Source organism: Eurosta solidaginis, chromosome 4 (genome assembly GCF_040869045.1).
Source record: "Eurosta solidaginis isolate ZX-2024a chromosome 4, ASM4086904v1, whole genome shotgun sequence".
NCBI classification, from domain to species: domain Eukaryota; kingdom Metazoa; phylum Arthropoda; class Insecta; order Diptera; family Tephritidae; genus Eurosta; species Eurosta solidaginis.
Window position 1 is genome coordinate 125,444,214 of NC_090322.1, and position 16,193 is coordinate 125,460,406.

Here is a 16,193-nt window from a genome sequence, read left to right on the forward strand (position 1 = left end):
TACACAACGAATAATTTTACAGTATTGTTAAGTAGGTGTATTAGCTTTACTTATATGTTTGTAACTCTCTAGGTTAGGCGCGCAAAGAGACCTATCGAGCGGCAATTATTGAAGAAGGCAGTGGTTGAATTACTCGCCACAAAACGAGTTGTGCTTAATAGCGGAGACACGAACCTCTGTGCTACGGCGTGTTGTTTAGTTTTCTTAAACTATATTTATGTTATTTTAGTTATATTATGATCAGTTTTTCACACATAAATAGTTTCGCTACGAGAAATTCCCTGTCTTTATATGGAACACAACAAAATTTCTATTTTTCCCCTCCTCAATTTTACAAGGAAAAATCCATCAAAAAGGGTAATTTCCTACAATCTGGATTCACTGATTCAGTCTATGCTCATTTTTTAAATCACAATAGCTCTTGAAAGGTGGATTGGATTAATGGCGTATTTGAACTAGCGACAAATAGTACTCGTTAGATCCATTCTTTATTATAATTAAAAAAAAAAGTTTGATAGTTGCATAGTTATTGCTTGAGTCAAAATGGTTTTCAGTCACTGATCGTAACAGGTAATACGGGCCCAGACTGACCTAACCTAAAGTACGGATTCCATGAAAATTGCTTTTTTTCTTTCAACTCAATTAAAGGCATCGAATTATTACTAGTTTTAATGTGGTAGTTTGAGATAGAGCTTACAATTTCTCGAACATGTTCGAGAAGAGATTTCTCGCGAGTCTCGCCTTCTCGCGAGATTCTCGAACCTCGAATTACTCGTAAGTCTCGCGCGATTCTCGAATATCGAATTACTCATAAGGCTAGCGAGATTCTTGAATCTCGACTTACTCGTAAGGCTCGCAAGCTTCTCGACATTCAACTTAATCGATTCATTGGCTGTTTTATATACATAGAGCTTTCGATTTCTTCTGGAGCACAAGCCAAAATGTCCGCAAAACCAAGAGTAAAAAACCACGAAATGTATAGAATATTTCCAATGCAGCGACTGAATTGAAAGTCGAGAATATCGCGAGTATTACGATTAATTCGAGATGCGAGAATCTCGCGAGCCTTACGAGATTCGAGAATCTCGCGAGAAGCCGTGTTCTTGATGTCTCGTTGAAAAATAAAATATTGTGAACAAAATTATATGTACAATAAATAGGTTTTGAGTTAAATGTCATTGAAGCATATAATCAACAAAAACGGCACAAATTTGTATTCTCATGCAAAAATGGTTCTTAAACCAAGAATTGGATATGAAAACATTGATATGCTATTTTTTTCTTGTGTTTGTCCATTTGTTATTTTTTTGCGTTGTGCTTCTAAACTAACATTGTTGTTGTCGCTGCTATTTGCTTTGCAAGATATTTCGCGAATCTTACCAAAAAACTAAAGTAATTTTGACCACTTGGTTCATGCGCCTATTACGGTTTACAATTCGGCTTATGCCCAGTTTTTTAGTGCAAGTTTGAATTCTAGTTAAAGCTCTGCCACTTCGTACGCTTAAGTTGAGATGAGAAGCAAAATTTTATGTTATCGAACAAAGTGGCAAGTTTAAACTCTATCTAGTCAACTTAAACTCGAGTTTGAATTCGCACTGGAAAACTTGGCATGTCAGTTATAGTTGGATTGGTGTTGCCAACCCAAAAAAGTTATTATTTGACGGATATATCAAGTATTGGTGCAAAAATTGGTATGCTTTCCTACATTACCATTGAATAGCTTTTTTGCTGATTCGTAAGTTACTATCAGGTAAGTAAGGAACCATTTTGCTCCATTTTAAACGAAATGAAGGACCATTTCCACAAACCTGTTCGAGGAACGGCTGTATCTTCTATATTAAAATTATGCGCAATTCCGATTCCTTGCTAGAGTCAGCTATCAAAAATGTCGGCCAGTGAGTTTCTAGACTTAAAAGCAGAGTTCGTGATATTTTTGATGTGTTTCATTTAACATACGAGTATAAGGCTAAAGGCCAAGCAGCGACATCTATTCTTGAAAAAGTAGGTTTTATTAAAAGCAGTGTTGCCAAACCAAAGTCAAGACATTCAGAAACTACCCTACAAGAAACGCTGATAGTTTTACTAATACACTCACACTTGTAATTGACAATGCTGATCCTGCGATGACGTAAACATTGATACTCAAATTTATGCATGTTCCTTTGTTCGCTCACGCATGTCCGCATGTACCCAACGACAGCCTATAATCATGAAAAAGGACTCAAACTGGGAAAGCTTCGGACACCTGGTACAGAACAAAAGAACATACAGCAGATACCATTATGCATGTCAGACAGATACATAATTCTCAACGGAATTTTATGTATGCGGGAACAGTTTATCCGATTTAATTAAATTTTCACTACTGACTGTCATATGATAATCAAATGATTATCACGCTTGTTTTGTTATTTTTTAAATTCCGCGATTTTCAACCGACGAAAACCATATAAAAAATAAGTTTAAAAAATGAAAAAGAGAGCATTTCAAAGCTCCATGCTAAAAGAAAAAAAAATCGAAAATAATATTAAAAAATACCAAAAGCTGTCGGAATGTGTGGGGCGCACTCAAAAAATTGGATATTCTGAACTCGAATTCTTATAAAACTATTTATTTTTAACAAATAAGAAACACGTATGCTTTTATCACGTACAAAATTAAAAACGTAATGAAATAAAGTAAATAAAAAGCAAAAAGCATTGTTTCATTTTTGGCGGAATATAACAATAGTCATTTATGATAGTATAACAGTCAAACCTGATATCTACAGTAAACTATCATTTATTACACTTTTTGATAGTTAGAGTGCCAGCACCGATCCAGGAAAAGGAATGAGAATGAGCAGTACGGCTATATACTTAATCAGTAGGCCATGTTGGTGTATAAGAAGGAGACAAAAACTCACACGTACGCAATTGTTTACATCACATTTGCGCAAGTCCCCTTAAGTTTGTGATAGAAAGTTTGTATGAGGCGCTGATCGTTAGGTTGACATTGCTGACAATCAGATGATAGTCATATGATAGTCAGTATTCTTGTAGGGTATCTGATTTATTTGGCTTAAAGCGTTGTTGATGTATTTACATGCGAAATTATTTATCTGGCTCAGAATCTTTGCGACCGGATGATGCCTTTTATTGAACATATTTGTGCCTTTTGTGTTTTAATTTTCCCGCATTCGCACAGGGTTGTAAACGTTAATGCTACAGTTGAGTTGTAAACCGTAATAAGGGCCATAATTTGCTTTGAACTTTCGTGTACTTATTTATGTCGTAACAGTTATGTTTAGTACAGTTATGTCCTTGTCAGGTAATATTGGGCATTATTTAGTCCCGAATTATTCAATTTCGGATAGAATTGAGTAAATGCGAATGTTGCTTCCTTATCAATTAAAAGAGCTTTAGCCAAACAATCGCGTCATTTTACCCTACAAGAAACGCTGATAGTTTTACTAATACACTCACCCTTGTAATTGACAATGCTGATCCTGCGATGACGTAAACATTGATACTAAAATTTATGTATGTTCCTTTGATCGCTCGCGCATGTCCGCATGTTCCCAACGGCAGCCTATAATCATGAAAAAGGACTCAAACTGGGAAAGCTTCGGACACCTGGTACAGAACGAAAGAACATACAGCAGATACCATTATGCATGTGAGACAGATACATAATTCTCAACGGAATTTTATGTATGCGAGAACAGTTTATCCAATTTAATCATGTTGTCACTACTGACTGTCATATGACAATCAAATGATTATCACGGTTGCTTTGTTATTTTTTAAATTCCGCCATTTTCAACCGACGAAAACCATATAAAAAATAAGTTTAAAAAGTGAAAAAGAGAGCATTTCAAAGCTCCATGCTAAAAGAAAAAAAATCGAAAATAATATTAAAAAATACCAAAAGCTGTCGGAATGTATGGGGCGCACTCAAAAAATTGATACGCGAAAAATAATAGTGGTTAGTGGTGATTCATTTTTAAATGTGTTTCCGCATAAGGAAAGCGCTATTCTATTCATTGTGAATGATGACAAAGTGTGTTCTTATCTGTCAACTGCCTGACAGGCTGTTCAATATGGCTACTTTTCAACGTTTTGACAGGCTGTTCAATATGGCGGCGCCTATCTTCAGCGGGTGATAGAAAGAGATACAGAATGAGACAGCGATAGTCAAATGCGAATCAGGTGATCCAATCACTTTGGAATTTTGACGTTTATGCAGAAGATATCACACTTAGTCATCATTCACAATGATTCTATTGTTTTGTTATTTTCTGAATTTAAATTGAACATTCTGAAGTCGAATTCTTATAAAACTATCTATTTTAAACAAATGAGAAACGCGTATGCTTTTATCACGTACAAAATTAAAAACGTAATGAAATAAAGTAAATAAAAAGCAAAAAGCATTGTTTCATTTTTGGCGGAATATAACAATTGTCATTTATGATAGTATAACAGTCAAACCTGATATCTACAGTAAACTATCATTTATGACACTTTTTGATAGTTAGAGTGTCAGCACTGATCCAGGAAAAGGATTGAGAGTGAGCAGTACGGCTATATACATAATCAGTAGGCGATATTGGTGTATAAGAAGGAGACAAAAACTTACACGTACACAGTTGTTTACATCACATTTGCGCAAGTCCCCTTAAGTTTGTGATAGAAAGTTTGTATGAGGCGCTGATCGCTAGGTTGACATTGCTGACAATCAGATGATAGTCATATGATAGTCAGTATTCTTGTAGGGTTACTTATTATTTAAACATAATAATAAGGCAGAACTTAAAACTTTTTTTATAAACCGTGGAAGTCATAAATTAAAACTACAACAAGGTTTTAAAAAATGAATAGTTCAGGCAATTAGTTCAGTTTAGTCTCCTTTTAAATTTCTCAAACTAAATCAATAGGCCCACTTATTTCCATACGGTCGTGAAAAAAGTACAATTGGCCTCTTCTTAGCACGTTTTAGCACAAATTCGTTCCATTAAAGCGATAATTTTTACCTACCTATTGGTAATCTGTTCACGTGACATTTTTGTAGCTTGTCAAAGCCTGTAGTCCCTCAATTTCTTGATTTTTAGTCTATATCGCTTGGGCCACTAACCGCATGCGTATTTATTAATTATTGCCTTGGAAGTTATTTTTGAAGTTTTTTTTTCGAAGATTTTAAAAAAATAATTTTTGAATTTTTTATTTTTTGCATTTCAGTGTACAGCTTTGGACAATATTGAGAATGCTTCAATATGCTCATGGGAAGCTGTCGAAGATCGCAGTGCCCCCTCATCCAATGGCAGTTCCTCCATTCAACAACCGAGTACCACAAGCGCTCTCTGGGTACCCGATCATGCTGTGAAACGCTGTACCAGTTGTCAAGTGGAATTCTGGATAGGTCGTCGAAGACATCATTGCCGGTGCGTAAAAGTAAAATAGCCCACTTAAAAGTAAATTTGAAGCCACCTCTAGTTTTATGCAAATAGGCTTAAATTTGAGAAAGGTTGCAAATATGTATATGTAAATGCCCCGACCTTCACACGAAAAACATTGAAATTTTTTTGAAAAGAGCCATAATATTACTGTAAACTTAAGCCAAAAGACTGAATCATGCACCGCAATCTTGGAGAACTGCTTGTGTAGCTTTCCCATTAAAGGCAGGGAAGGTCAGTCATATGTATCTCAAAGACTACAGGCCCATAAGCTTAACATAATTTTTGCTCAAACCGTTGAGAGGCTAATAGATGTGTAAATAAAGTCCATTGTGGATAAAAAAAAACTGCTCTCCACAATACGACATGGGTACACCAAAGGCAAGTCGTAGACACGGTACTCCATAGGGAGGTTATAAAAATATTGAAAGCCCTGGAGTATGTCTTGGGAGTTTTCTTAGACATTGCCGGGGCTATCAACAATGTCTCTTAAGGGGCGATCATGGAGGGTCTTAACTACTTTGGCAGTGCATCCAGCCATAACCAGATGGATCGGCTGCATGGTAAATTGCAGGACGATTACTTCACACTGGGGGTTGTATGAGTCCACGAAATCAGTGGACAGGGATATGGCGTTCGGCGGGTATTATCACCTCTGCTGTCGGCGCTGCTACCCAGATGCCGGTGTAGTTATCCCAAGTGTAGTAGTGAGGTTCTTGAACCGCATACAAAAGCATCGCACTGGCAATTACCTCGTGAATGGCAGTAAGAAGCTTTCCCTACTTGCGTGGACTTCTACATACGGATCCACCCTCCTGGCATTGAGAACAGTTAGGTGTAGATGACAAAACATAAACTGAATATGCGACAGCGTCACTTATAATTTCAAGAGGCCCATGCATTCAATTATTCAGCGCGATATCAGTGTTTGGAGTTTTGTCGATCGACCGACAAAGGAGTCCTGCTTGAGTAAGGTTTGTTGTTCAACGATGGAAAAATCGGCGAACGATTTGAACGACGTAGTTTTGGTGTGCGTTGATGGGCCATGTAATTCGAGAATGGAGTCAGCGGTACCTGATGCTTAAAATGGCCTAACGGCTACCTTTGGCACCGACAATGCTGATCCCCATGTGGTTGCTTTTGTGTTAACGGTGCTTCGTCCCATTAATTGGGTGCATATATCACCCATACAACCGATTTTTGGAAACGAGTTTTGTGATTTATTCCTCATTTTAGCAGCTAGAAGATTTCATATTGTTGCTTGAAAAAATCGTTAACATTGGCTAAAAGCTTGAAAGGATGCTTATACATATTTATATGTCGTACGTCATTGTCTGAAATGGTCCGTCGTATATAAAATATATATCCCATACAACCGACTGTTTAGACTTTATGAATTTTTAAAATTTCCACACATTATTGTTCAGCTCCACTCATGAAAGGTATGAGGTCTTCGACACAGCCGAAGATAGTCCCGGTCTTACTGGTTTGAAATTAATAAAAATGCTCCTTTCAGAGGTGATAAAATCTGTATTTAAAGGAGTATGGGCATCGCCAAGAATAAGAAGGTTATCGCCACAAAGCAGCACACTGATATCAGGACTATAGCCACTTGGAAAGAGGATGGCAGCGGGAGTATAGATGTTAATTATTTCTAAGTCATAGGGTTTTTCCCCTCTGGCTGATGTTGGGTTGAAATATACTGTATTGCATAATGTGCTGGGTGATAAAAGCGACCCCATCGAAACTCCTTAGGAAAAAGTAAAAACATATGTGGAGGATACATTACCAGTCAGCCAGTTGGAACATAGGAAATTTCCTGTCAAGTGTTATTATCCTTAGAGGACATGCCCGTTTCCACATACATAGCTTATCTTTATTACCATATTTATATTCTGAATTACAATTGACGCTTTCGAAATTTCATATGACGCCATCTCATTGACAAGTGACTTTTCTTATCGAAGTGACGCTTTCTCATTAACAAGTGTGGTAACCGTTAAGAAATTTTGTAATTATTTTAAATTCATTTGTTCAAGGCCATTGTGTACAAGATTTGATATGTATCACACTGACTGCTGCGGTGTTCAAGATGACGCCAGATATTATTTTAACGTTTATGCTATGGGTATCTTATGGTAATAGTTTAACACTTTATCGAGTGTTCGAGTGTAAATCGAAAAATTGCTTTTAATATACAATAACATCCTATATTTCCTACTGTCGTTTCAAAAATGCCCTATCTCAGAATACGGCTGAGGAATGTGTCTGTTTCAAAAACGCACTATCGGAGCATATGTAAATTCAGTGCATGGTGATGTTCTATGGGACGTGTATGAAAAAATGTCGATATTAAGGCGTTCTTGAACCTAATTTGAGATAGAGCGTTTTCCAATAGGAGGGAGTTTTAAGAAACGCCGAGCTGCAATGTTGAATACAGAACCTTTGAATTCGTTGAAAAAGTGTGTACGAAGAAGAAATGCTCTAAGTCTTTCCTTACTTATAATATCTTCGTAATTTGGCTTGACATAAAACTTTAACTTATATATATCAAAACATCAAATTTCCCTTTCTTAAATTTATTTAGCTCATGCGGCCAAATATTTTGTGCTGATTGCTCAGAGTTTTGGGCACCTTTGCCTGATGCAAAACTGTTTAATCCGGTCAGATTGTGTGGACCTTGTTATCATGCTGTAACTACAAAAATTCAGGTAAGTACCTCATAAACTGCATATTCTAGGTGAGAGGGAAAAACTACACATAAGAATTCTATTCAAGCACTTGCCGTTATTGATCTACTTTTTTTCATAATACCTAATAATTGTATATCGTTAGCTTAATGTGAAAATGTGCTAAGTCACTTTTTTGAACATTTGTATTTTAATGCAGTTTTAAAACTGAATTCAAAATACAACGATCACAAAAAAAAAAAAATATTTTAATTTTGTAATCCATCAGAAATGAAGGTACTGAAACTCGTCGTTAGTAATAATTGTGTGCCAGCCCTAATAGTCACTGGATGGATTGCAGCCAACGCCATCTAACAGTCAGATCGGTTGCACGAGCAGAAGGTGTAATGTGAAAAATATAAGTATGGCAGCGCTGTCTTTTAGGCAAGAATCTGGCGATCAGCCAATCAGGTGCTCGCTTTGATTCTTGCTTAGCTGACGCAGCCCTCTGTAGGAAAACATCAGTAACTTATTATAAGAAAGATGTTTAAAAAAAATGTGAAAATATGGCAATGATGGAGACAAGAAAAAAAAAGAAGATTGATTGAGAATAGAGCACTGAATGCGAACGGATATACATAAAAAAACACAACCTTGGCATTATTATTACAAATAAACCGGAATTATAGCTCAGGTGTGAAAAAAAGAACTTACATACCATCACAAAATTTGACTAACTCAAAAAAGGTACTAAACTTGAAGAAAACCGTTGCTGCAGTCGGGACCGACACTGAAGATGGGGACGAAGAACGTTGCTACCGAATGTTAGGATCTATGAATATGGTAAGTGTCGCCTATGTAACAAAACAAGTTAAGTGCAAAAGATTTATGGATTGTTTGTCTCTCTTTGATACTGGCAGTCCAACGAGCTTTGTTCGCAAGTCCGCCGTGCCATTTGATGTGAGCGGAGTCGCCAAGCAGTCAAAATATCGAGGATTGGGAAATAACAAATTAATGATTTTTGGAAAAATTAAATGCGAAATAAAATTTAAAAATAAAATAGATGAATTTGTTTTAAATGTGGTGCCTGATGACACTATGGAGATTCCTCTAATTTTAGGCAGAGATTTTTTAAAAAGATTTCATATTTGCTTATGCTTATTAGGTGATGCGACAATTAAACATACAAAACAAGAAAATAATGATATGCCAGATAACACTTCTTATTTCTGTGCGCTTAACTTGAATAATATACCTAGTCTTAAGGGTGAAAAGAGGCATTCAGAATTACAAATCTCTGTACAAAATAGCAGTATACGGGTAGAAGATGTTGAGCTCGAAGAAATAAACGTAGTGTCTCATGAGGCTTGCAGCGATGGGTTATGCCCACTTGATCAAAATTTTAGTGAGAATATTTTTAATAAACAGGCCGCCTGCATATCTGAAATTAATATAAATCAAGAATTAGAAGAAAATAGTACTGATGTATTGAGAAAGACCTTAAAAGATAACTATTTGAGGCCAAGAAATATCGAATCTAGACCGTATGATTACGAGATGAAAATAAGGTTAGTTGAGGATAAACCATTCCATGCTTTGCCAAGGCGACTTTCTCATTATGAAAAAGCTGAACTTAGAAAGATAACGGATGAATTATTGGAAAAGAGTATCATTAGGCCAAGCGATTCACCATATGCCTCTGCGGTTGTATTAGTAAAAAAAAAGAATGGCGAAATTCGTAAATGTATTGATTACCGACCGCTGAATAAATTAACAGTTCGGGACAATTTCCCGCTCCCCTTGATCGAAGACTGCCTCGACTATCTAGGCGGAAAAAAATTTTTCTCAACACTAGACCTAAAAAACGGGTTCTTCCATGTTAAAATGGCCCCAGATTCCATTAAATATACATCTTTTGTAGCGCCTTGCGGTCAATTTGAATATATGCGTATGCCGTTTGGGTTAAAAAACGCCCCCGCTGTATTCCAGCGATATGTCCACAACATTTTCAAAGATTTGGTTGACGATGGATCGATAATGATATATATGGATGATTTAATTGTAGCCACGGTAGAATTCCAAACCCACGTTAAGATCCTCGGCAAAGTACTTAGAAGAATGAAGGAAACGAATTTAGAACTTGGGCTAAATAAATGTATGTTCGGGTTTAATACTCTCGAATATTTAGGCTATTCAGTCAGTTCGGATGGCATTCGCCCCAGCGATGCGCACATATAAGCAATCAAAAAATATAGGCTCCCGAAAAATTGTAAAGAACTTAAGACCTGCTTAGGCCTCTTCTCATACTTCAGAAGGTTTATTCCGAATTTTGCTAAAATAGCTGAACCATTGCAAAAACTGACACGAGATGGTGTTAAATTCGAACCCTCAGAAGCCTGTTTACGAGCCTTTAAGGAACTTAAAATAAAACTGTCGTCCGCCCCAGTGCTTGCAATATACGATCCGAAGAAACAAACTGAGTTGCACTGCGATGCAAGTTCAGCAGGTTTCGGTTCGGTCATACTCCAAAGACAAACGGACTGTCGTTTGCACCCGATTATGTACTTTTCAAAAGCCACCTCACCCGCGGAAGCAAGATACCACAGCTTCGAACTGGAAACCCTGTCCATCATATACGCTCTACGCCGGTTTAGAGTTTATTTGGAAGGAATTCCGTTCAAGATAGTCACAGATTGCAACTCCCTTACGATGACTTTAAGTAAAAAACAACTTAACCCGCGGATAGCCAGATGGGCTCTAGAGCTTGAAAATTATAACTATACAATTCAACACAGAGGTGGAGTTAACATGGGACACGTTGATGCGCTTAGCCGCTGCCCTGAAGCCGGAACTGCCGATGAATCCGAATCAATCGTCGCTACTATCGACAAGAAGCCTGCGGGAATAGCAAAACTTTGCGAAATGATCTTCGCCGCGGATGCTGACGGAGCTGATTTTCACATCCAAGCGACACAATACCGCGACAATAACATAAAACAATTACGAGAAAAGCTAGAGACAGGTCCCGTGCCGAACTTTGAATAAGTAGACGGTCTCGTCTTTAGGAAAGAGGGGGAGGGGAGGCTACAGTTGTACGTCCCGAATGAGATGGAGAATAACATTATTAGACTGGTTCATGAGAAAATTGGTCACTTAGGCGTCGATAAGACGTGCGATCAACTAAAGAAACACTATTGGCTACCCAAGATGAAAGATAAAGTAGAAAACTTTGTTCGAAATTGCATTAAATGCATCATGTACTCAGCCGCAGCCCGCGTGAACAAGCGAAATATGCATAGCATTGCTAAACTACCGATACCATTCGACACCATACATGTCGATCACTTTGGCCCTCTGCCCTCCATTAACTCGAAGCGCAAATATATTTTAGTGCTTGTTGATGCATTCACGAAGTTCGTTCGTTTGTATCCAGTTAATTCAACGAGTACGAAAGAAGTCATAGCTTCCCTAGACAAATAATTCAGTTATTATAGCAGACCCAAGAGGCTGATATCTGACCGCGGCTCTTGTTTCACTTCTCTCGAATTCGACGCGTATTTGTTAAAAAACAACATATGTCACGTGAAAGTAGCCACGGCTTCCCCACACGGGACAGGTAGAAAGGGTGAATAGAATAATCAAGGCCATGTTGAGTAAAATCTCCGAGCCGAGAGAGGAGCGATAATCGATGAATTGACAGAACACCTAGAGGATAAAAACCATTACAGTGCGCCTCGTGACCTTGAGGCTACCCGTGCGTCTGCCTTAGCTGCTATAGAAAAGTCACAAGAATATAACTCAAAATACTTTTCCAATCGCTCCAAGCCTCCTGAGACATATAGTGTCGGTGACTTTGTTGTCATACGTAATGTAGATACATCGGCCGGTTCTAATAAAAAGTTTATACCAAAATATAGAGGCCCATACCTAATTCATAAGGTATTACCACATGACCGATACGTAATAAGAGACCCAGTTACCCTATGATGGTATTATAGAAGCATCGCGCATTAGAATGTGGTCTGCCGATGCATCTGAATGCCACTCAACTCCCGTTTAGGCGACACTCCATGTATTTCAAGTATATTGTGTTTATTTTAAGTAAGAACAATTTAGCTTATAGTTACAAATAGAAATAAGTGACTTAATAATCGTGGTCGATTATAGTGTCAGATTGGCCGAAGCTGTAATCCATCAGAAATGAAGGTACTGACACTCGTCGTTAGTAATAATTGTGTGCCAGCCCTAATAGTCACTGGATGGATTGCAGCCAACGCCATCTAACAGTCAGATCGGTTGCACGAGCAGAAGGTGTAATGTGAAAAATATAAGTATGGCAGCGCTGTCTTTTAGGCAGGAATCTGGCGATCAGCCAATCAGGTGCTCGCTTTGATTCTTGCTTAGCTGACGCAGCCCTCTGTAGGAAAACATCAGTAACTTATTATAAGAAAGTTGTTTAAAAAAAATGTGAAAATATGGCAATGATGGAGACAAGTAAAAAAAAAAAGAAGATTGATTGAGAATAGAGCACTGAATGCGAACGGATATACATAAAAAACCCCAACCTTGGCATTATTATTACAAATAAACCGGAATTTTAATTTTTACGTGCTCTGGGCAATGATGTGTAAATGTGCTAAGTCGTCAGCTGTTCAAAAAAATGTGCGTCAACCAGTCAATAATATCAATCTGAATTACTAGTCATTTCTTTGTGCGCGCATTTTATTTACTTATTTAATTCATTCAGTCTAAAAGTACATGCTTTTTGTTGTTGTTGTATTAACGATAAAGACACTCCCCGAAGGCTTTGGACCGATGTTGATGGTCCTTTGCCGGATATAGATCCGGTACGTTCCGGTAACAAAGCACTATTAAGGTACTAGCCCGACCATCTCGGGAACGATTTAGTTATATGACCACATTAAACCTTCCAGGCCATCCCGCCCTCCCCACCCCCTAGCTCCATGAGGAACTTGGGGTCGCCAGAGCCTCGGCTGTCAATGAAACATGATTCGCCACGGGTAGGTGAGGTTGACAATTGGGCTGGAGAAGCTATATATTGCGCTGGGAACCCCTTGAGAGGGTTGCGAACACAACCCCTTGAAATTGGATACACCCAATTCAGACATGCCGTTGGTGTTTGATCAATGCTTTGCGCTGACTTTTATCTACTTCAATTTTTACATGTCGATAACTACATGCTTTCTTACAGACTAGTTAAAAATAGAAAACAATTCAAGCTTGAACTTATATAAGCTGTTATTAAAATTAATAACACTACTGAATTTATTTGCTATGTAGATGTATAGACATAGTTTAAGGTTCATTCATAGCATAATTCGTTTTATGAGTTATTTCGATAAATAACATAGGCCGACAAAATTCAACCATTATTCAGACCCAGAAATCAGATTATATATTTCCGAAGGCCTTGCTCTATCAGCTCTGGTTTTTGAGATATCCTAACCTAAAAGTGCAAAAAACACCGTTTTTGCCCATATTTGAGGTTATGTAGCCTTGCAAATGTTTTCTTTCACCAAAATTAAAGGATGGCATCTTTAAGTGCAATTCTTCTTCTTTCAAATGGCGTCAAGTTTGCTCAAATATCATTTTCTTTCGTTGAGATATCGCATTTTGAAATTTTCATGTTTCTAAATTTCCCTACACCTGAAAATCGATTGAGATAACATAGACATGATATAGTCGATTACTAATTTTCTTGAATTGAGTCTTATTTTTCTTAAAATTTTGTCACCATAAGTTTGCAAACTCACCACACCCCTACACTATCTAACCCTCGGGTACCAAGTCACACACAGCCCTAACCCCTAGAAACCACTCCTAACACACCACAAAATTTCAAAATACGATATCTCAGCGAAAAAAATTATATTTGAGCAAAATCAACGCTATTTGAAAGAATAAGACTTGTATTCAAAGATGCCATCCTTTAGTTTTGGTGAAAGAAAACATCTGCAAGGCTACATAACCTCAAATATGGTGTTTTTTTGCACTTTTATGTTAGGATATCTCGAAAACCAGAGCTGATAGAGCAATTTTGAGGCCAATTTCGATTCATCGCATCAAAATCCTTCGAAAATATATAGTCCGCTTCCTGGGTCTGAGATGCTGTCGGCCTGTGTAATCTATTATGCCGAAGATCACGCAGTGGAATATATGGAATGAACAAATTAGATAAATCAGAGCAATTCGTGCCTAAGTTTAATACATTATAGGTAAGCATGAGTGAAATAAAAGTTCTTCTGACATGCAAAGCCTGAAGGCCAAGCAATTTGCGCCTGCTGGTATGTGATGGGAGGCCGTCTGGCCAGTGAAGCATACGTAAAGCAATATTTGTAAAAAAAATTTTGAACTCCCTCAATTTTATAGGAGTTAGATTCATAGAAAGGATTCCATATTATTGAGCAATATTCAAGACCACTTCTGACCAAGGATATATAAAGTGATTTCAATGCCATAGGGTCCTTAAAGTCACTGGTGTTACGTCTACTGAACCCAACCATTGCAACAAATGTTGAAACAATGAAGTCAATCTGACTAGAAAAAGAGAGTCTGGAGTCAAAAATTACACCCAAGTGTTTAATCTCTTGACAACGATTAAGAGATTTAGCATTTAGTTTGTAGATAGAGTATGTGGCAGTTTTTTTTTGGAGCAAGACACACCTGTGCACCATCCGCCAAAAGAGTCCGGATCAGAACCGTTAGAAATAGTTTGACAAATAAATAGTATTTTTTGTCAAATATATAGCTTTAGTGTTATATTTCAATGATTAAAGGGGAGGAGTGATGGGAAAACATATTGAGTAAAAAGTGCTAAGTCAGGAAAAAAAATTTGTTTTGAGTGCGGAAATTGTGCTAAGTCATAAAATAGCTGCTGGGCTGGCATACATGATTTTTATTTATCTTTTTCAAAGCTTCTGCACTCAAAAGCATTGCAATTAAGGTATCCTCATTCACAATTTTGAAAAAAGAAGGGTATTTCAAAAATTATTCAGTTTTTTTCGTCTCCTGTGAAATTCGTAAAAGTTAATTTAGCACATTTTCACATTAAGCTAACGATATGTAAAGTATTTATTCTTATAAAACGAACTTTATGGACAGTTTTGTAGTACAATAATCGTGTTTAAATATTGCCATTTTTTGGTAGATATTGCATAGCTAGTTTTGCATTTTCTCTGCCGATATTTGTACATAACTTTCTTACTTACTTTCTTAATTGGCGCTTAACCGTCCAAACGGTTATGGCCGTCCAACAAGGCGCGCCAGTCGCTCCTTCGCTCCGCCAACCGGCGCCAATTGGTCACACCAAGGGAGTTTAAATCGCTTTCCACCTGATCCTTCCAACGGAGTGGGGGCCGGCCTCTACCTCTGCTTCCATAGGTGGGTTCCGATAGAAACACTTTCTTGGCCGGAGCATCATCTTTCATTCGCATAACATGGCCTAGCCTGCGCAGCCGCTGTGTTTTAATTCGCTGGACTATGTGGATGTCTGCGTATAGCTCGTACAGCTCATCATTAAATCTTCTTCGGTACTCGCCATCGCCAACGCGTAGAGGTCCATAAAACTTTCGAAGAACTTTTCTCTCGAACGCTCCCAAAGCCGCTTCATCTGCTGTTGTCATGGTCCATGCTTCTGCCCCATATAGCAGGACGGGTACGATAAGTGACTTGTAGAGTATGATTTTCGTTCGCCGAGAGAGGACTTTACTTTTCAATTGCCTACCTAGTCCAAAGTAGCATTTAGGCAAGATTGATTCTTCGCTGGATTTCAGTGCTGATGCTGTTGCTAGTGTTGATGCTGGTTCTCAAATAAACGAAGTCTTTTACTATTTCAAAATTATGGCTGCCAACAGTAGCGTGGTTGCCAAGGCGCGTATGCGCTGACTCTTTGCTCGATGACAGCAGGTACTTCCTTTTGCCCTCATTCACCATCAAACCCATCTTTACCGCTTCTTTTTCCAGTTTGGAGTAGGCAGAACTAACAGCGCGGGTGTTTAGGCCGATGATATCAATGTCATCAGCATATGCTAGTAATTGCACGCTTTTATAGAAAATTGTTCCAGTGCGGT

At 37.8% G+C, this 16,193-nt stretch overlaps 1 protein-coding gene across 7 annotated transcripts in view; it reads left to right on the forward strand.

Moving 5' to 3' along the window:
- The window catches only part of LOC137250280 (myotubularin-related protein 3), a 208,017-nt gene that overhangs the window by 154,872 nt on the left and 36,952 nt on the right, over positions 1 to 16,193 (forward strand). For all 7 annotated transcript variants that reach the window (XM_067782792.1, XM_067782787.1, XM_067782786.1 and 4 more), the window contains 2 exons: positions 5,220 to 5,422; positions 8,022 to 8,145. In XM_067782792.1, coding sequence (XP_067638893.1) covers positions 5,220 to 5,422; positions 8,022 to 8,145 — 327 coding nt within the window. The remainder of the gene's footprint in view (positions 1 to 5,219; positions 5,423 to 8,021; positions 8,146 to 16,193) is intronic.